The sequence below is a fragment of the Squalius cephalus genome, assembly GCF_949319135.1.
Source record: "Squalius cephalus genome assembly, chromosome: 10".
Lineage (NCBI taxonomy): Eukaryota > Metazoa > Chordata > Actinopteri > Cypriniformes > Leuciscidae > Squalius > Squalius cephalus.
The window spans coordinates 18,571,272-18,596,282 of NC_137131.1; the positions used below are offsets into that span (position 1 = coordinate 18,571,272).

The following is a 25,011-nucleotide window of genomic DNA, read 5'->3' on the forward strand; positions in this document are numbered from 1 at the left end:
GCTTACTCAGTACACTCCGTTTTTAAGTTCAAATCCTCCAACGTTGAACTCTCCTGACTGCTTTGTCGGACAAAAAAAAAGACGGATTCGGCGGATTATGATTGGCCAGATCGCCTGTCAATCAAACTCCCCGCGAAGGGTCGATTCTCATTGGCTGCCTGCCAATGTGGCAGGTAGATTGACAGTGTTACCCTCCAATTGAAGAATTCACCCGCATTTGGCGTGTGGTCGGGTGTTAATTTCAGGCCCTGTATATATATATATATATATACATTTTTTTTTTTTTTTTTATAACTCAGTTTTGCTATTATTATTTATAAAGTTATTATGTTATTTTAGTGTCATGTGTGTTACCCTGATGGTGCCTTTGGGTGTATGACCCTCTCAATTACCAGAGTACTGATCACCTGCAGTTTCTTCCCTCGCCAATCACCCTCTGTATAAAAGCACACATTGTCTGGTCTCGTTAGAGCAATGGACTCCTTACCGGTTCTCTCCAAGTGATTTTGTGGATATTACTCTTCTCTACCGTCTGCCTGTTCCCCAGTGTCTCCAGCATATTCTGTTCTATGTTCCTGCAAAGCTGTTACTTACCCGTTCAAGCAAACATCATTCTATCCAATCATGATCTCCAATCCATTTGCAAAAACAAAGACTATCAGTATCACTCATCATTCATCCTTGAAATCTGATTTATTTTAGCAAATACTAGCCTGCATTGCTACTGTATATATCTCTTGATTTTATCTCTGTCTTGAGTCTATATTCCGTAACATAAGACCAGTCCAAGACCGTAAAGGATGAGTAACCCAGATCCATTCCAGGAGATTGTTGATTCCCCTTAAATGAGCACTAACAGTCACTCCTTCCGGATCATCAGTTACTTCTTCTTCATCACCAGTAGTCGCTAGTACAGAGGCCAACCCAGCGCCCTACTCTGGCCCAGCGGAGGATTGCAATGGATTTCTCCTTCAATGCTTACTGGCCCTCGAGATGCAGTCGCATCTTTCACCACCAAACAAGTCAAGATCGCCTTCATCATTTCCCTACTGAGTGCTCTATTGAGCCCAAACGATATGAGACCAAGCTGGAACAGTCATGTTGACACTGGATAACTTCACCACTCATTTCCCAGAGGTGTTTGGAATTCCATAAGATGACACATCTGTCGGTGAGAAATTATATCATCTTTGTCAAGGAAAAATGCTTGTAACTGAATATGATCTTAAGTTCAGAACCCTCGCAGCAGCCAGTGTATGGAACAAGTATTTGCTTCTCACCACCTAATGGCAGGGATTGGATTCAAGGCTGCGACTACATCTCACTGCATAAGATGATTCCATCGGCCTCGAGAGATTCATCCAGCTATCCATTCGAGTAGCCCACATATGCAGCCATGCTTAGAAGACCTGCAGGTCCAGATCCTACCCCCATCGCCAGCCAGACTATACTAGCTCTCCAGAACCAGGCCCCGAACCCATGCAGCTGGATACCACACGACTTACATTCGCTGAGTGGCAGAATAGGCTGACACAGGGTCTCTGCATATATTGTGGTGCTGGGGGACATGCCATCGCAACATGTCCAGTTCGTCCTCCACGACCAACGGTGAGTGTTGTTCACTCTGTGTCTGTCAATATGAGAATTCCATCGCTGGTATCATCTTGGGGTGCCCGTGGCTAGTGCAACATGACCCTGATGTATCCTGTACCACTGGAGAAGTCCTGGAGCAAAATCTGTTTTCCAGGATGTTTCCCTCATCTACCTCGACCAGTACAGTTACTTCTAGTAAACTCCACATCCATCGCAAGCTCTGTGGAACAGCAATCGGTGGAAATCCCAGCCTGCTATGCCCCCTTCAGTAACTTATTCTGTACCAAAAAAAGCGCCGTTGTTGCCTCCACACTGGCCATGGGACTGTGCCATTGACCTTCTTCCGGGTGAGCCAGTCCCCCATGGCAAAATCTATCCACTATCCATCCCTGAACAGAGGGCCATGGAGGAGTACATTGAGGAAGTTCTTTAACAAGGATACATCCACTTCTTCTTTGTGGCTAAGAAGGACGGAGCCTTGTGGCCTTGTATTGACTACAGAGCTTTGAGCAACATCACTGTCAAGTTCAGATACCCACTTCCCCTCATCCCTACGGCTCTGGAACAACTACGTGGAGCAGCCGTGTTCACCAAGTTGGACCTCTGCAGTGCCTACAACCTCATCCAGATATGTGAGGGAGACCAGTGGAAGACTGCCTTCATGACTCCTACAGGGCACTATGAATACCTCATCATGCTGTATGGCCTGGTCAACGCCCCTTCAGTATTCCAGGACTTCATTCACTAGATACTCCGGGACTTCCTCCACCGATTCGTACTAGTGTACGTTGATGACATCTTGGTGTATTCCCAGAGTATGGCGAACATCGCCAGCACATGGCAGAGGTCCTCCAACGCCTGAGAGAATATCATCTGTTCCTGAAAGCTGAAAAATGCTCCTTCCACCATTCCTCATCACAGTTCCTTGGATATAACATCAGTGAACACGCAATCCAGATGGACAAGGGGAATGTTGATACAGTATACAAATGGTCCATACCTTCAACTATCAAAGAACTCCAACGATTCCTATAGGGTTTGCAAACTTCAACGTTTCATCCAGAACTTCAGATCCATCATCATTCCACTGACTGATCTCCTCAAGAATAGACCCAAGTCTCTGTCCTGGACACCAGCAGCTACCCAGGCTTTTCAGAGCCTCAAGAAAGCTTTCACCAGTGCACCGCTCCTGATCCATCCAGACCTTAACAAGCCCTTCATAGTTGAAGTCAACGCATCTACCACCAGGGTAGGAGCGGTACTGTCTCAGCGACAGGGGATTCCAGCTAAACTCCGTCTTCTTATCCAAAAAAATATCCCTGGTGGAGAGAAACTATGACATTGGCAACAGAGAACTGCTCGCCATCAAGCTTGTCCTGGAGGAATGGAGGCGTTGGTTGGAGGGTACTCGAGAACCGTTCATTGTTCTCACAGATCATAAGAATCTAGAATACCTCAGAGATGCTAAGAGACTCAACCCCAGACAGGCAAGATTTTTCACACGCTTTAACTTTTCCATCTCCTACTGTCCAGGCTCAAAGAATGCCAAAGTGGAAGCAGAGTCAAGTCTTCATGCTTCTGAGGAAAGATCTGAACAACCTAAATCCTTCCTACGTCGTCATCTCATCATGAGTCCTATGCCTCTGAGCCTTCGCCATTGGGTTCCCCCACAAGCCGAACCTATGTTCCCAGAGCAAAACACTACTACTCTACTCTGTACACTCCTCTTTGGGCACTGACCACCCCAGGAGCCAATCATACCCTCTCACTGCTACAAGAACACTTCTGGTGGCTTAGCATGGCCAGGGATGTGAGAAGGTTCGTTCAAGGATGTTTGAAATGTGCCATCTCCAAGAGCCCACGCCATCTTCCATCTGGCAAACTCAATCTGTTGCCCATTCCACAACACCCCTGGTTACACCTAGGACTGGACTTGGTTACGGACCTGCCCCCTTCTGATGGTAACGCATGTATCCTTGTAATTGTGGGTCGATTTTCTAAATCCTGTCCTCTGATTCCTCTCAAGGGCCTACCAACTGCCATGGTCACCGCTGAACTCCTGTTCAACCATGTTTTTCGTTAAAAAAGTTGTATGTTTTTAGTTGAAAATGGTGTTGTGTAAACAGCACTTATGCATATCCTTGTCACGGTTTCACCAGGCTCCACTGTCTCACACACCCAACGTTTACTCTCACCCTAATACTGATCATCTGCACCACATCAGCATGCCAATCAGCACTTCATTAGCCCTGGATAAAAACACACACCTCACACTCAGTGATTGTCTGGTCTCATCTATGGACAATGGACCATCTTACCCACTCTACTTACACTAAGATTCTCCTAGCGATACTTCAGCGTTCTTGTGATTCTTTTCCTTGTGAATCCTCTCCTACATTTTCCTTGTGATCTCTACGTGTTCCTGTAAGTCAAGTTTTCCGGACATCTGCTTACCTGAATTCTCATGCTCTGCCATCAACGAGGTGTGTGCTCCGTTCATCCTCTGATCCATCTTCACAATCTCCTCTTCACCCTGATAACACAACAACAACTCCTTTATCATACTGTCAACCACTCAGCACCTGCAGTTTTACCATACTCACCTGACTATCTTTCCTGCACCTCTGTTAATAAGAACAACTGGTGGTTGAAACTAACTGTGGTTTGAAACTAACATATGTCTCTGAGTCTGATGTTCCCTGACAATCCAGGCAAAACACTGTATATAACTTTCATTCATGCCATTTAAAACAAGGAAAATATGTTGGAGATTTGGCCTGACAGTTTTAGCAACTCTTGTTGAGCTGTTGTGCTCATATGGGAGATGTAGATTTGAGTCCAGTTGGCCCATGACTTCTGGACTGTGCAAATAAAAAAAGCTAAAAATTAAAACGCACAGACACACACACACACACACACACACACACACACACACACACACACACACACACACACACACACACACACACACACACACCAAATCACCCATAAGTATGTGTTTCTCCGTTACATCAGCTGCCCATGACTGGAAATTAAGACACAGTGGGCATCTTACAGCCAGTTTCCCAGATATGATTGTATAATAGTTTTAGTCTAATCTACTAAATGTGTTGTGAGTAGCCAATTATCCAATTGCATGCATGAGGACACAGTTTTATCATTGTTTACAACAATGTAATTACAAAAAAGCTTTGCCAGATAAATGAAAGAGATTAACATATTAGGACCTCTAATTGCATTTAAATGACATGCATAATGTATAAATGTTCACCAAAGATGGAGAGCTGAATTCTTGATGAAGTTTCCCAAACGTTTAGCTACACAAATGCTCCCCGATTAATTCTGCTGGGTCTGTTTCTCGAGTCCATGCGCTTTGTTAAGGAATTATCGATTTGTATTTAATTAAGCTCACTTACTTGCTCGCTGCTGACACAAGATTGATCAAAGCAGTCAATAACAGCATTATTAAAGAAATGACTTTGAGATTTTTTCTCCATCTTTATGAGTGTATAGAACAAACAATCTGTCTTGAAATATGCAATTCGATATTTCTCAGTGTCACGCCACCCATCTAGGTGCTGCAGGCATGTTCCACTCACCTGGGTAAAGTACACTCGCCAAGCTCATAATGGAAAACAGAGAAGTGTTAGCAACATATCCTCACATAGATGATATGAGACTAAAGACCTCAGGCGCCATTGAATTCACATTCGAAAAACCATTTCTAGTCAGTTGACTTTTCATTTCATTTGGCCATAGATCAGCCCTCAATGAAGGGCAGTTTGCTGATTGGGAACTCCACGCTACAATGCTAAATTCACTGAAAAGTATCATTTTTCAACCACTACCCTTCAACATTTTATAAAAGGCATTTGTATTTGTTAATCAATAATCCATTTTCTCTGTATTAAGTCAAGGCCTTGACACGGACAGAGCTACACTGCAACTGCCATGTGTGAGAATGTTGGGGATAACACAGTGTTTTGTCCTATTCCAGTTCCTGTATCATGCCTGAATCATATCATGTTGTGTTTTTATGGATCTAAAATGTCTTAAAGGCCTTTTCAGACTTTTTCCATTGCTGCGTGATGGAGAGCCACTCAGTTTAACAGCATAATAATGCAATATCATGAGGGGTAAATTTCTTATTCGAAATGAAGCATCACGGTGAATACTCTATATCTCTTACTAGTTTCAATTGGTTTCCCCCAGAGGACACAAACTTCATTATGAGCTCTTTCTCTCCCTATGTGGGGGTATTGATACTTTATACCATCTCTCTCTCTCTCTCTCTCTCTCTCTCTCTCTCTCTCTCTCTCTCTCTCTCTCTCTCTCTCTCTCTCTCTCTGATGTGTAAATAGTGTCGTTGCTCTATGCCTGTGCGTTTCTTTTCCATTTTCGCTGTTTGCAATCACAACATAGATGCTGAGGATATGCTATAGGACATCAGGAGATCAGAAACAGGGGCTTGGTGTTGCTCTTTTTCCATGGGATTCCCTAAGCACCCCATCCTCATTATTGTGTGTGACTATCATATTGCAAAAGGAGAAAAGAAAGAAGTATTTTTTCTTGGCCATTTGTGAAAAGCTCATTAAAACAGCCCAAGAACAAACAAAGCTTTCCCTCTGAGGCCCCCATTCAGAGTCATCCCATAATTTCCCACTAGTTTTAATAGTTGAGATAAATTAATTATTCCTTCGTGGAAAATACATTCTTTGCCATCTTTGGCTCATTGTTCTTGTTGGAGAGAATTGAGCCCAATCCTGTGAGAAATAGAGTTGCCTTTCCTGCAGGGAAATCAAACTGCTCACTGCAATCAGGCAAGACCAACGACAATTAAACCATTAGTATCTGGTATAGGAGACTCTTTACACAATGTACATCTTACTAATGAATCCAGAGGCAACTCATAATTACACAGTTTTGTCTCATAAAGATTAGCTGCCCAGTGAAAACTCTGTAGAACATCACAGAACATTTCACTTCTTGCTTCTTCAGGCTGGAACATTGAATGAAGACAGTTCTCAGAGTGACAAATGAAAATCAATTGGAAACTATTATAAAGATGTCATTAAAAAAAAAAGAAGGAAAAAGAAGGGGGAAAAAGAAGGGGGAAAAAGGGGGGGGGGGGGGGGGGGGGTCTGCAGAGTGGTAATTTTTCATTAATTGAATGTGTTCATGTCTTCATGACAGAGCACAATAATGCATAAGACAGCATTACTTTTACACAAGGCAAGTTACTGTGCATTTGAAAGTAACAGAAATTCAGCTTCAGTAAGATAAATAGGCCTTTTTGCAGAAAAAGCTGTTAGCTGGTTACAGGTTCTTTAATTGTGAAATGGCAAAAATTACAAACATTTAATCACTTATTTGCAGCAATGTGAGCAATAGACAACCCTACATGAGCAATTGCCATAGCAAAGAATCAATCTCTGGGTATAGAGCCTATACGAACAGCTATTTATTTAATATTCCTTAGTTGAAGAATATTGTGGATGTTGGTGTTTCTAAAAAAAAAAAAAGTGACATATTCAGCATCAAAGGTTAATTAAATTAATAATTTAATAGATTATTTTCACATTTTATTTAGGTTAGACTTTATGATTAGTCTCAGTAAAGGAAAAAAAAAAAAAAAATCTATTACTAACAAAATCCATTAATGTAGTTCTTCTTTGCACCAGTGGATGGCGCCACTGTAATAAGGAACATAAGCAAGACCTTGGCTGTTGTCCATGGAACTAAATGGACTTTTGTACAGTTTCCATAGCCTAGTCAACCTTATATAGAAAATTGAAAGATTGAAAAGTTTATTTCATATGGGAAAGCTTGGTCTACTCATATGAGAAGGACCACAGTCTGCAATTGCAGGATAAATATTTTCACAGAATTCTGAATCCTGCTTGCTTATCATTTTTACATGCACAGATTGTGCCATTTATATCAGTGGTTTCCAATCTTAGGTCTCCCACTGTCAAACTCAGTATTTTAATGTATCTCCTACAGCCTACATATGATTATTATTCCTGTATACTTCTACTGTTATTACAAAAACACGAGTTTGTTGCAAACTTAAAAAAAAAAACAAAAAAAAAAAAAAAAAAAAAAAAAAAAAACAGGGAATGTCCGTACATTACAAATAATTATTTATGTTTAATCTCAATATTTCCTTTTTAAAGACGATAGGAACAAAATACATATTATATAGGCCTAAGTAAAAAATAAATAAAAAATAAATAAATTGTTTTGTGAACACTGCAGTTCTCCAGAAGCAGAATTAGTTTCTGCAGACATTTGTCATTACTTAAATTACTCTCTGTAAATAGCCTATAGAGCCTAACTGTTTATTTAATGAAATAAAACATGAGTAAATAAAGTGAAAATTAGCAATACAAACATTTTAGTTATGTTAACAACTGACAATTTTTGCCATGGTTGTAGTAATGTGATAGGTTATGAAAATGTATTTTATTTCAGTATATTGTAGGTAACTATTTATCTTTAATTGGAATCCCTTGGAAGTTTACCGAGGCCCCCTAGTGGGTCCCGAGTCCCGACCCTCCCGCTTGAGAACCACTGCCCTATCCAATCCCAAAAAGCAGACAGAACCCACTCAACCGCAATCTTTCCTCCTTTGAACAGTGTGTGTCTTAGTAAATCTCTACTTCTCCTGATTGGCTGGATTTGTCATTCCGCTTGTATGGAGTGCGTCGTGATTGGCTACAGCCTGATTGACGTCATCGTGTGAGATGAGGTTTACTCTAGGCTTTTTTTCTGTCACTGACACATGTAGAGCACAAGCGACAAGCAACGGTGAGACAACAGCGCGAGAGGACAGTTGCAAACACAGGCGCTCGCTTCATCTATGGAAATTACGGAAGACATTCTCGAACGCTCGTTTAACAAAACCGCCGCTGATCTTTCCAGTGATAACCAGAACATTTGAAAAAGGTGACGGCAACAGTGGAAATACAATCTGAAAACTCCATTTCCTTGACTCTTTCACAGCAGCGAGAAGTATTCATGCACGCGCTCTGTGTGTGAGTTTGTTGGACTGTGCGCGTTATTTTTTTTATTGTGTACAGAGAAAACAGACTGCTGTACATTTCTCACCAACCATTCAACCATTACATTTCAAAGCGGTAAGTGCATTTCTCTACAATTCACGTTTTGTTTTAGGAAGAATAGTAATTTCATAGTGTCGCGAGAAGGAGACACATTTGTTATGGAGCGACACAATGTTGCAGATCAGTATTAAAACCTTTACACTTGTAAGCATAAAATATGTCAGGATTTATTTAGAACTTTTTTATTTATTGTTATTATTTTGTGCCATTTGTGTTGCATGTCACGCGCGTAACAAATAACGTCATAACTAGAGATTGTGATAGTAAACATAAGCGTTTGCTCTTGTGTGTTTACCCATATAAAGACCATATAAGCTCGGTGGAAATTGCATGCATTTCGAGTTTATAATATCAAAAGATTGCATTGGGAGTGCGCGCATGCTGTACAGAGGATCAACAATCCATAACACAAGTGCAATTCTGCATGTTTTGCTGTGCCTTGTGCATTGTAATAGGAGCAGCTGCGATCTGTATTACTGGCCATGGGCTGCTGATCTGTTTTATATTTCTGCACATCCCCTCGCTTAAATTGCCTGTCCGTGTAATTACTCGAGTTTGCCCATTTGACTTAAAAGCCACCCCCTCCTTCTCTTCAAATCTTCCCTCTTCCCTCTTACTGGGAATGAAACTTGACGACGGTCCGATCTTATTTATCTGGGGGAGTCACTTTCGGTCTCTGATTCATCTCCCTTTAGATTTAATCAGCACTAAGGTATTGCTTGTCCCTAAGAGCCTCCACTAATGGGGTTACTGAATGCCTCTCTCCCTCTCTCAGTGCAATGTTTTCAACCCCCCGCCTCTCTCTTCTCCTCTAATTACCTTTCAACAAAGATTTGGCTTACAGCCTTCCACGAATATATCTTAAATTTTAATCTTTCCCACTTCGGTCCAGCGGTCCTCCTTATGAAACCTGGGAAAGATTAAAATTTCAGATGTATTAGTGGAAGGATGGAGCAGAAGTGCACACATGCGGTACTGATGGATCAACAGAGCAAAGTACAAAACTGCAATCATAAATGAGGGTCCGTGGTTAATGTGATTTCTGTCAGAGGCAGATATTTCTGTAGGCTGGCATTAACTGATTCTTGCGTATGCTGAATGATCCAACATACCGGGGGTAATTTCACGCGGCAGTGACCAGTCCCTAAAGCGAACGCTGCTGAATGTTCTTCATGATGTTGGCTGGAAATCCGTCATCTGATAACCTAAGTGAAAGCGAGTGGAATATGTCGACCTCTGAATGGATCATACAACTTCAAGGGTTCCCCAATTAACTGCTCCAGTTATGACCACAGTAGCACTTGGGTCTCTCTTTCTGTTTCTCTCTCCCTCACACACACATGCACACACACACACACACATGGAGGTTCAGGTAAATGTAGTTTAAAAGCAATGTAGACAACCTAACAAGAGCCAGCACCTCTTTAATTGTTCCAGCGACTTTAATGTTATCAGCGAACAGACATTTATCACAAATGGACCAAAGTAGCTGACTTCACCACTTAGATAAAGATCAAGGACAGCCTGCCACTTAAAACAATTCTCAGACTTGCTTGCAGGCATTATATGCATTTCAATTATTTCAAAAGAGCTTTTAGGAAGCGTGCCTCTGAAAACATTCAGTGTTTTGGCTCACTGTTCAGGCTCCAGGTGTTTTAGATACTGCAATGACAAGACTTCTGTGAGAAACTTAAAGTGTGCTGACTTTGCAAGATGTATGGATTCAGTAAGTAATGCTGGTGGTATTCGAATACGTTTGGGGTCACAATCCTTTTTTTGTTCAATTTTTTTGTATAGTTTATAGTTAAATAGTTTTATTTATGTTTTGTAGCAAATAAATTTGTGCAGAAAAACTTTGAGCAAAAAAGCTGTAACAAATTATTTTAAAAATATGCCGTTTTTATTGTTTTGTGATATCCTATAGCCACAAAGATTTGAAAAACTTCTTAACTTTTGCCTGACTGCTTTCCTCTAACCATGTCTCCCCTTCTGCCTCTATATGTTTCTGCAGACACAATGGTGAACCCTGGAGGAAGTGCCCAGCCCCCACCTGTTGGAGCGGGATCTCTGTCGTGGAAGCGCTGCGCGGGCTGTGGGGGGAAGATTGCCGATCGCTTTCTCCTGTATGCCATGGACAGTTATTGGCACAGCCGCTGTCTGAAATGCTCTTGCTGCCAGGCACAGCTCGGAGAAATCGGCACATCCTGCTACACCAAGAGTGGCATGATCCTATGTAGAAACGACTACATCAGGTTAGACACATTTTTTATTCTTTTCAATCTGCGCAAGTCACAATCACAACCATATTCTTGTGTTTGAAGAACGTGTCAGCACTGAGGTCTTTTAGTGTTCATAAAGGGCATTCTCTCAAGTTTCTTCAGATTTCTGATGCGCTTGTGAAATTAATTTGAAATGGGGTCTTCAGTAATGTGTTCTGATCTTTTTGAGGATAGCTTAGTTTCGCTCGGCTGCTTTTTCATGGTCTTTGAAGCCAAACTTCAGATAGTTCATACATCTGGACATTATGACAGTCCAGCGACCACATGAAATGACATTAGGCATGTAATGATTAGATGAAGTGATGGTTGTCAAGAAAAAAAAAGATATTAAGGAAAAAGTTACAAGCCATCAAGCTTCTCACGGAGCAGAGCGTATTTTCCATTGAGAACATGTGTCTCGGATTGTGCCGTCAGCGGCCCTCGTTAAAGCGCGCTGGTTAAACCCTCAACGGGACACTCTTAAAAAAGAGGTCAAGCCACTGACATGTTGACAGAGCAGAAGACGAAGGAGATTCTTTCTCCAGAACATCTGCAAGTCTGTGGCTCTCGCCATATTTCATCCTTAAGCTAAAGGAGCCGCGCTGTGTGTGTTTGCTTTACGAGACGCTAGAAAACTCGATTGGTAAGGCAGAGCTGACCTTCGACTCTGCAGGAATTTAAAAGAGTTTTCACATCCTCTCTGCCATGTTTTGTTTATCACAAAGAGACCATTTAATTAGCAAAAAGACCCTTTTTAAATATTTATGCAAGTAAGTCTGACACCCAAAGCGGTGGCTGGGTGACGGCCCGGCAGTCTCACTCAGCTGATGTGGATGGCCTGATTTGACAGGCTGATCCTTCAACACCATGACCTCTGCAAGGGCAAAATAAAAACCCTAAGAGCCCCCCAGAACTTCTCGCATTGAGAAGTTTGAAGCCTTCTTGGATTGTTTCTTTGGTTTTGAGGAATGGAAAAACACAGTGTGAGTGACTTTGATAATGGAATGCCTATATTTTTCTCACAAAAACAGGAAGGCCAATTTAAAAGTTAATTCTTAAAACGAAGTTTCCGTGATATATCGGCTCTTCCTGCCAGAAAAGAGTGTTTTTTGGCAGAGGTACAGTCATTAGTGAGTATTTACCTTGGCATGCGCTTCGCCCCTGGATAATTCAGCGAAGCCCCACACTGACACTGCTGCCGGCAGGCTGGAACAACAGGTGTCAACCAGAGCAAACCTGAGACGACCAGTCCAAATGTGAAGAGTGCCTTCACTCTTTCCACTCCACCTGATCTGAAGGGATCAAGTCTACAAGACTCGCCGCTAGATTCGGGCCTGTGAGCCTAATTAAAACGAGCAGGGAGGGAAAAGTAGCTACACCTTTCTCCTTGTAATGAGAGCGCGTCGGGCGGGAGAACGGAGCTAAAACGCAACTCGCGCAAGCCTGTGATCTGAGGAGAGATAAGAGAGAGGGGAAAAATAACATCTGACAGTGAGTCCACACAATTAAAAGCTTTAATTAGAGTCCCCCTCCATTTTCCTTTAGTCCTGATGGGTTTTATCTAATGAGATCTAGTGCCTGGCTCCTATCCGCTTCCAATGACGTGTCCGAAATGAATGAGAGCCACATTGCAAACAAAACATTTAATTAACCAAATTGGCTTTTGAGAGAGCTGGAGAGCAAGGGAGAGAGAGAGAGAGAGAGAGAGAGAGAAGAGGGGATTATTGCGAAGGCCAGTCCCCTTAGGGGATTTTAAAGGGGCCTCCCTTATTTTTGTAATGGATTATTAAATTGCCCTTGCTGTGTAAATAATGAAGTTACATATCCAGAATTATATTAATACCACTGATGTAAAAAGGCTTAGCGATTGATTGGTATGGCGCGAGTGAAAAGCATCCCATTTTCCCTAATGGCAGATGGGGGGGGGGGGGGGGGGGGATGACATGGGATGATAGGCTTCTGATACCACTCAGCTCGAGGCCACCAGTGCCAAGCACAAGGGCAACCGGCTTGAGTTGTAGATTTCAGCAGTTTTAGCCCCAGAGAAGCAGGAGGGATTCATTTGAAATCATGTTGTCCTTAAGCCATGGCTGATATTTGCGTGAGCTGGAGAGAACCGAGAGAGAGAGAGAGAGAATTAATTTGGGGAGTGAGCAATCATGTGACCGGTTGGTTGGGGGGAAAAACACTGTCCTTTTAATTGAATAGAGCCAGGTAATTAAATGGCACTTTTCCAATAGAACGTGCTAGGTAAATCTAATAGTTGGTTATTTAATATCACTTTGAAGTCTGCCCACTCAAGCACTATGACAGCACGGGAGCATGTGAACTATTAAGCCAGGAAATACTTGGATCTCAGAAATTAATTAAATCGCATGCAATTTAGGGGAAACGTTTATCTTGATTTGTCATAACAGAATTAATTCAAGGCCTTCAATCCACTTGGGACTAGATCTGTTACTCTGAATTAACCGAGTGTCATTTGGCTGCTTTCAGCTCCCTCCACCCGTCCGCCCTCCTGCTCTCTTTGCCGTAAAATCTCCCCCTGCCCGTCCCAAAAACCACCCCACCCACCCACCTTCTCTCTCTCTCTCTCTCTCTCTCTCTCTCTCTCTCTCTCTCTCTCTCTCTCTCTCTCTCTCTCTCTCTCTCTCTCTCTCTCTCTCTCTCTCTCTCTCTCCCTAATGTAACATTGCCATTATGCAAAGCCCTGCTTAAGTATCAATATGGCCCGTTGCTTTTAAGGTGCTTTGGCTGCTAATGTTGAGAGGCATTTTTATAATGGACTGTGTTGCAGAAATCATTGTTGTACCAACTTACATCACTCCACTCAAAAGGTTCCGCTTAAGAGGCCGAGCTTCTGCCAGATGGCCCAGAACAGCCCTGCTAGGTTGTATTTTACCTCACAGTCGGTATCCAAATTAAATCCTCTAGACATCGCCTATGGAGCGCAGACAGACTTCTTGTCTTGCTTTCGCAATGAAAGACAGTCGTAGATTGTAGCCCCTTCTTTATTCCGCCTGTTCCGAGACAAGTCAATAAATCAGCATTCTGTGATGTTTCGCTGACAAAATCCTCCTTCTCTGATTGATCAAAGGGCTGAATACCTAGAAAGTGAGAGAACTACAAAGGAGAGGCTGATTTGAGAAGAAGGAAGCCAAAACTGGTGGTGTCAATGCAATTAAAGAGTCCCTTGGCTTTAATTATGGTGACCCATGATATCGCTCCCCTCGTCAGCACCAGAGTTCAATGGTGAAAGAGACCATTAGAGGTGAGGAGCAGACTGATAGCAACTTAATTGAGCACCTAAAGCCTTCAGGCCTTTAAATCAAATGCTATCTGCAGCCATCCCATGCTCAAATAATTAACCTGCTACGCTGCGTATAGACTGGCAAGAAAATAAAAAGGTTGCCTGGAGATGCTTTACGTTTTTTTTTCTCTTTTTCTCTGAAAGACAACGGGGCAATTAAAAGGGGAGCACACTCTGAGCCCGGATCCCAAATAATGCGTGTTTGTAAGCGAATTTAGGTGCAAGCGCTCTGGGATTGTCAAATCAAGCACACGTTGTGGCTCAGCAGATTGCTTTCTCAAGGCCGGGGGAAGATGTCATTTTACAGGTGAATCAAACTGCAGCATTTAAAGACCTTCCCCCCCTGACATTTGCCTAGCATGACTGGCCCATCGACGCCATTGAAGCCATGCTGTTGTCACAAGCCTACAGCTAATTACGTTTGAAATTGAGTTTTGATTGAGCTGCTCCAATCGATGCCACAGCCAAATTTGTTTTCCCCTCCCCCCCCTCCTCCCCCCTCCTCACTCTACATCCGCTGCTGAAGAGAAACTCTTAAAGCTTCACTTGCTCGTCATGTAGTGCCCTCAATAAACGCCACATGCATATGCAAAATGTCATAGACGACAGCTGTTTCTATGTCGGAATGCTATGTTCTCATGTGTGCAGTGATGCTATATCGGCATTCGCACAACGCACATTATCGGTTTATGAGTTGAAAGTATTCTGAGGGTCGAAATCCTCCTTGAATCTGTAACCGTGTACACGTGGAACACGCTTGCAACGTTTCCTTCATCTCTTTCCTCTCTATACTTTTTTGGCCTTTCCCTATTTCTCTCCCTCCATCCTTATAACAGTCTCTTTCTTTCTTTCTTTCTTTCTTTCTTGCTTCCTTTCCTCATATCCCCCCCCCCCCCCTCCCTCCCTCTCTCTCTCTCTCTCTCTCTCTCTCTCTCTCTCTCTCTCTCTCTCTCTCTCTGGAGCTTGTCAGAAGCTGTGGTCTTATTTGATTGCATAGGAAAAGTGCAGTGATAGAGCAAACAGCCAGTGAGATATGATGACAAATGGGTCCAGATCCCAGTAAATTACTTTCTGCTCAAATCGAAATTTCATTCAGTTTGTTGCTCGGGAAGATGAAGTAATCTAAATTGTGGACTCAGAAGGCAGATAGAAAGGAAGCAGGAGCAAGCATTTCATTATCAAGAGACTGAGAGAGAGAGAGAGAGAGAGAGAGAGAGAGAGAGAGAGAGAGAGAGAGAGAGAGAGAGAGAGAGAGAGAGAGAGAGAGAGGGAAGGTTAGAGACGAAAGAGATGAGCAGAAGCAAATCTAAAGTGTTGACACCATGATTGAAAAGGTTAACCCATGCACATTATATATCAACCCGGGTAGCCGAGGGTTTCTAATGGAAAGGCGGCGGTGACTGAGCACTCGCTTGAGTCCTAATGGCAAATGCGCTGTGTCTTCGCCTAGATGTACAATCAAATATTCTTAGGCCCTGATTGCTTATGTTCTAGGTTATTATTAGGTTGCAAAAAATGAACACCAAAGGTAATACTTAGTCCCAGTGGCAGAGGCTTTTGGAGGACAGGATGCAGGATTTTTTCATTTGGTTTGCTGATATTACTATGATTTTATTTTTCCTACATCAGAATATTGAAGATGTAATTTGTTCTGCTTGCGTGTTTGAGAGAGAGACTGAGAGAGGGAGAAAGGGAGGCCTGGGTACAGGATTGAAATGATTTAAACTATCCTTGCAAGGATTTCATTGTTACAGTAAAACAAGGCCAAACAGGTTAACAAACCTCTTTGATGCACACAGAACTATTCATTAGTGTCAGTGTTAATAAGGACCATGTACATCTCCAGTGTGTTTTATTTAAAATATCAGTCACCAATAATTTCATTTACTCACCCTAAATAGTTCTAAATATGACGTATATGACTTTCAACTGTGGAGCTCAAAAAGAGAAGTTTTGAAAAATATTCACGCTGCTCTCTTCTATACAGTTCTAAATATGACCCATATGACTTTCAACTGTGGAACTCAAAAAGAGAAGTTTTGAAAAATATTCACGCTGCTCTCTTCTATACAGTTCTAAATATGACCCATATGACTTTCAACTGTGGAACTCAAAAAGAGAAGTTTTGAAAAATATTCACGCTGCTCTCTTCCATACAATGGTGACTGTAGCTGTCAATCTCCAATAATAAAAAAAAAAAAATTAAAACATTATAAAAATCACCCACATCACTCACACGCTATATACACTACTGTTCAAAAGTTTGAGGTCTGTTTTTTTATTTTTTTTATTTATTTTTATAAATTAATACTTTCATTCAGCAAGGCTTGATAAAATGTGACAGTGAAGACATATATATATATATATATACATACATACACGCACACACACACACACACACACACACACACACACACACACACACACATTTTTTTAGCATCAAATCAGCATATTGGAATGATTTCTGAAAGGCCATGTAACACTGAAGACTTGAGTAATGTCTGCTGAATATTCACAATTCAACTTTTTTTCTTTTGTTTTTTTCTTCTTCTGTTTTTACTATATATTTTTTTTGATTAAATGCTGCATTGGTGCATTCAGAAACATTAAAACATCTGACCAACCCCAAACTTTTAAATGGTTATATGTTCCAAGTCTTCTATTCAATCGGTTTGTTTAAAGAAAATACTGAAATGTAGCTTATTACTTTTAAAGTGTCATCAATACAGTGAGGACTTTAGTCTTTAAAGCAAACAGATTAAATGTGTATGCACAGGTCATGAAGGAGATATTGGTCATGAGATAATGGTATGGAATGTGGTAATGATGTTTGACTTTGCCCACAAAATTATATATTTTTTTCTCATTTTGTACTATCTTAATGAATAATTTTGTTCGTAGTTATTTATTTTATATTTTTGTTCATGATGGTAATTTCTATCATGCTATAACATTCACACTGTTTTGATTTAGGTGTTTTTATGCTAACGTGTCTCTGTGTCTTTTCATAGGTTATTTGGGAACAGTGGGGCATGCAGCGCGTGTGGTCAGTCCATTCCGGCCAGTGAACTGGTTATGAGGGCACAGGGAAACGTGTATCATCTCAAGGTAACCTGTTATTCACTTAACAACTTGCTACTCTAAAATTAAATGCTCCATTGCACTCCAGAATCCTTTCACAGTCCATAGTCTGTTTTTCAATGATTGTCTTATGGTGTTCTATGTGTGTGTGTGTGTGTGTGTGTGTATATATATATATATATATATATATATATATATATACATATATATATATATATATATATATATAGAAAGAGAGAGAGAGAGAGAGAGAGAGAGAGAGAGAGAGAGAGAGAGACCAAATCAAAAATATTGTAGAATTAAGAAACAATGAGAAATGTATATAATTAAGTATATAATGATGTAACCTTACCAGAGATTGATCAGATGCAGATCTGATGCAGGTAATGTGCTGAGGATTGTGGGTAATGGAGTCCTTTTTTATTGTCTCCTGCAGTGTTTCACATGTTCTACCTGCCGGAACCGGCTGGTCCCTGGTGACCGGTTTCACTACATCAACGGCAGCTTGTTCTGCGAACACGACAGACCCACAGCACTCATCAACGGCCATTTGAGTTCACTGCAGACTAACCCTCTACTGCCTGACCAGAAAGTGAGAGCCACATTCTTTCTGCTATCAAAGTTTCCCACTTAGATTCCTCTGATAATAGATTCAGTATATATCCTCATATCCAAACACACCATTCAGTCATTAACATATCACAATTATTGCTTCCTATATCTGCTTTATTTACATATTGTAGTTTTAAGGAACAGATATAATGCTGAGCTCCCATAGTTCAGGTCTGGGAGACAAGCGTAATTCGTCCTGGCTGAAAGCTAATTTATCACAGTTATTGTTAACTTGCTGAAATGAGATCAGAGCAAGCTCAATCTTTTTAGTTACAGGACAGGTAAGGTGAAAATGATTCCCTCCTCCCTAACCTTGACACGTTCATATTCAATACCGATTATGTATAATCCATTTGCAGTGTTCCACAATATGTAAACCATGTCAAATTCTGTTAACACAAATCTTCATTTACCCAAACTACATCACTTTGCTCCTTATAGAAATAACATAAGACGTGTTTTTCTATCTTAATCTGGTTTAATTTTACAACAAGACTTGAAATAAGACAAAAGCTAGCTGGCGTCAAGCATTCTGTCCCATTTTCGTCCATGTTTTCAACTCCACAGTTCTGTCTGACTATGTGCTCCTCCGACGCTGCACAGCAAGCTTTAAATAAACAAAACCAGACGGCAAGCAGGCAAATTATTTACCTAATTCCTCTTCTCGCCTTTGGGACCGTCTGCAATAAGACTTCATTGTGTAGTCAGCCACCAGCCGATTGTATCACTCGGCAGCACTGAAAATAACGGCTCAGTGACACATAATCAGTATTGATATAGAGACAACGGGGATGTGGGAGCTCGTACGGGAGAGATCGGACAGTTTTCGAGTCTCCTAGTGAACATTTATTTCACCTTCAACAGGAAAAAGATGGTTTGAGGAGAGATGTAGCGAGCGGGGAAAGAGCTCCATTAAGCTCAGTGCTCTGTTAGAGGCCTTTTAAGGCATCGTCACTTTTACAAATTAGCTCCAAGAGCGTGTTGCGTTTCAAATTGAAAGCCTTTGCATTATCAAGCTTAATTTTAAATGTCTCTTTAAGCCCCCATCCTTCCATTTCCTTCTCCTTCCTCTTCCCTGCTCTCGCTCGGCGGCTGCCACTGTGTAAATATGAGGCCTCATTGTTTATTTATGTGCCGACATCAATTGTAGTGAAAACAGCTGAATTATTAATGCTAAAATGCAATCTGAATATTGGCCTCGCTGCTTTAATTATAGCGGAGAGAGAGTTCTTAAATACACCCAGATGCCCCTCTTCACCAGTAGGAATAGAGAAGGTCCACGTGTCCTCAGGAGATACTTAAACAGCTGTGTTTTCGCTTGGTACAGAGAGATTTGAATCATTATTTAGAAAGACTTAGCTCAGCTACTCACTGCAGTGAAGATACACCATAATTTATGATATCGCTGTGCGTTTTCTCTGCTCAAATGTAGCAGTTTGTGCAATTCTCCTGCTTCTCCAAACCTATATAGAAATGAGCTGGGAACCGAAACAAGCCGGTGCAGAATGGTGCACGCGCAAGAGAATGAACGCTTCCCTAGACAGATAGGAGGCCTCGTCCGGCAGCCATTGTTTTTATTATGTGCAATTTCATGGTGACATAATTGGTGCTGTCCGTGTCCACGGCTGAGGACATTTGATGCTCATTTATTAAGTAGCTCTCCAGCTTCTCCCTAATCTCTTTGTTCAGGACAGACAAATTACATTTCTCATGCTGAGCCTGAACCCAGGGGATCCAAACCTTCACAGCCTCTGTCTCTTTAATTAGCCCTCCAATGTGGGGTGGTGTGGTGTGTGTGTGGGGGGGGGGGCTTGCAATTACTATTACAGTAGCCTGAAACCCCTTTGTAACTTGAGGTAAGACGTGGAAAGCAAATTGCCCCCCCTAGAATGTTTAAAAAACAAAAGGAAGGAGAATGTTAGGGTGGAAAAGTTTGCCATGACTGTCTGCGAAAGCAGAACGTTGGCACTTGGATGTTGGGATAATTGTCTCGGCTGCGCAAGAACTTAGCACCCTAGGGACTGTGGCACATCATTTGTTAAAAATGAGACAAAAAGAGACTAACTTTACAATATGTCCTTAAAATGCAGAGGAAATAGGGCAGCAGATGGGTTTGAAAGCCCTTGCTGATCAATAAGTTTAGCAGGGGGGCTTTAGCAGAGCTGGCGGTCTTCGTTTGACAAAAGAATGGAAAATGTTATTTAAGAGGACATGCAATTTTTATGACTCTATTTGAAAGCTATTTTATATGATTTCAGAGAAGTTGTAAGATTCAGAAAAATTAAGACAAATTAAATAAATGTTTGTTGTTTTACAGAAATTAAAATTGTTCATCTTTCATATTAGAGGTGTTTTCAAGTTGAAATTTCAAGTGAAATAAAAAATAATAATAATATAAATATATGTATGTATGTATGTATGTATGTATTATTTCACAACTTGAATAACCTCTAATATGAATGATGAACATAATTTTAATTTCTGTAAAACAACAAACATTTATTTAATTTGTTTCATGTATTCATACTTTTGATGAGACCAACATGCAAAAAAACTAAAATCCTAGAGAGTACCCATGCAGACCTTAATTACTATGTGTCAAGGTCAATAAGTCTCTTAAAATATCAGATCATTTGACCTTTTGTGACATGCAAGAGATCATATATTTATATTATATTTAGGTTTGTAAAAAAAAAAAACCTCAAAATATTAACTTTTTTTAAAAACATTATTAAGACAAAATGATTATGATTAATAGACACAAATGTATTGTGTAAGGAAAATGTTATCAGTTTTTATTTGATTATTTTAGCTACGCCACTTGCCTTTTCATTAAATTTCATTCAAATCTTTTTTGAAAATGCTGCACAAATGAATACATTTCAAAGATCTTGGCAAGTTTTATGTTTCCTTTTTTTTTTCTTTGACAAAATGTATCATTGACCCATTTACTGGTTGTCATTTTTTCCTCTGTTTAAGTGTGGCTAACAGGTCTCTTTCTCTCTCTCTTTGTTCTTCAGGTGTGTTAGGACGTAGGTGTTGCTCAAAGCAGGATGTGTGCCTTCATTTCAGCCCCTAGCTCATTGTCACAAAAGACCTTTTGGATCGGACCCCATCCCACTCCTTTCCTCAAAGCTCCGCTACTTCGAACCAGAGCGCCAAACTCAGGCTTGAGCTTCACCTTGACCTGCAATAGTCAGAGTCTCCCCTTCCATTCAATTCTCGCCCTTTACTCCAAACTCCTGAATCATGGATGGAAAATACCCATGAGGAGGAATACTGAGGACTCCATGAACTGACCCATGCGAGACCTCTGATCCTGAGGGACTCAAAGACTGTCACAGAGAGAGACCAGCCGGAGGATGTTGTTTTGGGGTAAAAAGAGACAGGAGGGTGAAATTAAAATGACAAACGAAGCTGATCCACTGCAGCGTTTTTTGAATCTGCTTTCATAACACTTGTTTGAAAATTTAGTGGGGGAATACTGACTTTCTTTTTTCCTTTATATTTTTGTCCTACCTTGTCTATTCTCCTTTTCTTCACAACATGGTATCTTCTCTTTCTATATTTTAGATGTTGTAAAGGGAATGTGTTTCATTTCGGATGATATAAAAATCCTGAAGACTGGGTTCAAAGAAGTATCCGTGGCTTTTTTGTGGAAATCAAATCATGAACACACTTGGTGTATTTGTAAAACTACCATGTACAGTATGTATGCATGTAAATGTTTTTGTCCCATTGTGGCTACCGTACATACTACACAGCAGCTAACCCTGTTCCCTTTCCCTCCAACCTGAAACCACGCAACAAACAAAAAATGAAGCTCATAGCTGTCAACCTATAAATGCAGAATGAGAGAGAAATCTATTTGTGATATTTTCAGAGACATTTGCTCCGATATGGTGTATTTAATTAATAAAAAAATGAGATTAAAAACATTCCTTTTTTAATCCTATTTAAACCGTTCACTGCATTTCTGTGTCAGAGATTCTTAATTTGAAATTTGGCTTAAAGTCCTCATGTGAAAAGTGTTTTTAGGCTCAATGAAGTACGTGGACTACTGTATGTGTTTTAAGCACCACGTATTTACATTGGGTTAGTCCTAAATCTATCACAGGTGTTCTTGTCACTCAGTCACTCAACATGAATTATGTACAGTATCTGAAAGAACACTCTCTACATCCAATTTTCCATCAGGAGACCAAAGGATTTGTATGATCGCAGTAATTCATCTTGCTGAGTTTCTCTCGAGAACGGTGCTCATTAGCAAAACTACTTTTTTTATGAAAAAAAATATGGTGCCACCGTGGACCATCTATCCATCCCTTAATTGTCTGTCCGTGTTCCTATGCCGTAATTATGAATGCAGATGACGGGGTGGATAATTAAACATGGATAAACATGTATACTTTCTTCTCTTTTCATATGAACAGGCCATTCATTCCACGGTCCTTGTAGCGGATGAGGACGGGGGTGGAAAATGCCTCTTTGAAGATTCAATTACCGCAGGGGGAGAGAAAGGTGTTGCAGCTTTTTGGGCCCGGACTGAATGGGCTATTTGCAGAACAAATCGGCGTTTGAAGCTGTTGCTCGACTTAATGGGTATGAAGAGGGTCTGATTTGCATTCCCAGAATACCCTGTTATAATCCGCACTCAGTTGTCAGACTGGTGGACAGGGAGCATGGTGACAATCTTTCATCGTATCCATAATTTTTATAGCACTTTATTACAGGCTGTGGCAAGGTCAAAAACTGTATCTTCATTAAACTGCAAAGAATATTTTGTTTAGCTCATACACTTTTAAAAATAAAGGTTCCAAAAAGTTTTTTAGATGTCATACATACTCCCAAAGAACCTTTCAGTGAACAATTCTTAAGAACCCTGTTTTTTTACATTCTACTAATTCTTAGTAACTTTGCAATCACACGTCAACTAACTCTCATTTGAGGATTATTAGACTGTTAATAGACTGTTAAGTTAGGGTAGGATGACATGTAGTTGCAAAGTTACTTATAGACAGTAGAATGTCTGTTTGAAGACCGTCACAATAAAGAGTTATCAGATATTAAGCACACTAATACTCTAGTGAGAGTTAGTTGACATGTAGTTGCAAAGTTACTTATATTTAGTAAGTGGACCATCTAAATAAAGTGTTACCCATTTTAAAATCTAAAGAACCTTTTTCCACTATAAAGAACGGAAAGTTTACATGGATGTTAAAGGTTCTTCATGGAACCATCAATGCCAAATTTGCCAATAAGAACCTTTATTATTAAGTGTGTAGTTGAGGAGATCTTGCTACAAAAACATTTTTATCCATATACTTACTGACCTGAAGTGAAAATGTGCGTATTTTGCCGAAATATTCAACACAATGTTCATTGCTGAGAACATATATTTCCCAATTTTAAAACATCTGTTGCTCAAACCTTGTTGAGTGAGATGGTTAAGAACACTAGAGCTACATTGTGAGAGCGCAAAACATCTCGATGCACAGTGTACAGTTATTTTGTGGAAATACACTTTGAATGCTTTTATTAAAGCAACATGGAAAGTGTAGTCATAACAGGTGCAAGAGTTTGCCTTTTTTCTCAGTGCATCAGGAATTCAAATTAGCCGGTCTAAAAACACAGCCATCTCCTAAGTGCTTTAGCAGAGTTTGCCTCACTTGTAAAACTCGAGGAATGTCTTTTGGTCTCTTTTGTAGAGAGACTCATGCTAAAGTACATTTAAATAACTCTCAACCAAACGATTCCAGAGCAAAATCATAGAGCTCCAAAGGCTTTTTTTTGTGTTTGTGAGTTGAAAAGACACGGTCTCATTGCGAAACCATAACAGTTGTCTGCTGATCGGTACAAATGCTCATCTAACCTTCAAGTTTAAAAGTGTCCTCTAGTTATTTTTACTATATGGTGCCGGTATAATGTGTAACGGATACAGGATCTCTAAAATACTTTTATGAGCAACAGGTGATTGTAGTCCAACAACAGTTGGTGTTGGACAACAGCTCTTCTAATTTCAGCAGAAGTAACAGTTGTGATAATAATTACATTGGTCGTGATGATTATAACATATTGTCATTATTTTCAAGTTATATTTAGACATGCTTTATACTGTGCGTAACATAGCTTAGATACTTGAAAGCAGCTAGCCTGTTTCACTGGAACAAAGGTCAGACTCACATCTGTTCAAGTAATTTAGTGTTTTAACTGCAAACACGAGAGCCATGTATGTGACAATTATCTGCTAATGTTAAAGCAATTACAGGAGTAAATTGATCCTAATAAATGGAAATGAATTCAAGATTTCTCCAGCATTCATGTTTTTCCAATTAAAATGTTCTCACGTGAAAGGGCTTTGTTTTGAAATTGCATATATAATGTATATCATCTATCTTTTTGGTCTTTATCTTTTTAACTCAGCCTTTATAGCTGTTAATGTTGTCTTTACAACAATAATTCTGTACAGAATATATGCAATTTAATGTAAAAAAAATTATGTTTCATATGTTTATATTTAATATATTTTATCCTTAGCTCTGCCTTTATTGCTGTACTTAAAATGTGGCGTGAATGAGCAATGTTAAAATTAAACTTTCAGGTTTTCCTCTCCCAGAGCAAAACTCGATAGTAGATAGTGAGCGACATATTTCAAAAAACGTAATTTCTCCACTCATAATCCATATGTCAGATGTGGCTTTGATGTGGGGAAGAAGGCGAGTTAATGGAGCTAAGCCACCACAATGGAGCCAAACAAATGGCTTTTCTGCTCAGGGAGAAACAGGTCATACAAAGCTTCCCTTTGATTCAGAATGTGTGTTATGTAGAACATAGACTGGTGAAGAGATAAATAGTTTAATTAGAACTTAAGTCAAATTATTGGTCAGGAGAGAATTGGTTAAAAAACATCCAAGTTGGATAAAAAATGGAGACAATAAAATTCCCGATGTTCCTATTGAAAGATAGGAGAGAGAGAGAGAGAGAGAGAGAGAGAGAGAGAGAGAGAGAGAGAGAGAGAGAGAGAGAGAGAGAG

At 40.4% G+C, this 25,011-nt stretch overlaps 1 protein-coding gene across 1 annotated transcript; it reads left to right on the forward strand.

The window, feature by feature from the left end:
* The first annotated feature begins 8,341 nt into the window (after window positions 1-8,341).
* lmo4b (LIM domain only 4b) lies at window positions 8,342-21,645 on the forward strand. Its single transcript, XM_079884270.1, has 5 exons — window positions 8,342-8,732; window positions 10,729-10,969; window positions 17,297-17,393; window positions 17,803-17,958; window positions 20,999-21,645. Exons 2-5 carry the CDS (start codon window positions 10,734-10,736, stop codon window positions 21,005-21,007), a joined length of 498 nt encoding a protein of 165 aa, XP_079740396.1. The 5' UTR covers window positions 8,342-8,732; window positions 10,729-10,733; the 3' UTR covers window positions 21,008-21,645.
* The last annotated feature ends 3,366 nt before the right edge of the window (window positions 21,646-25,011 follow it).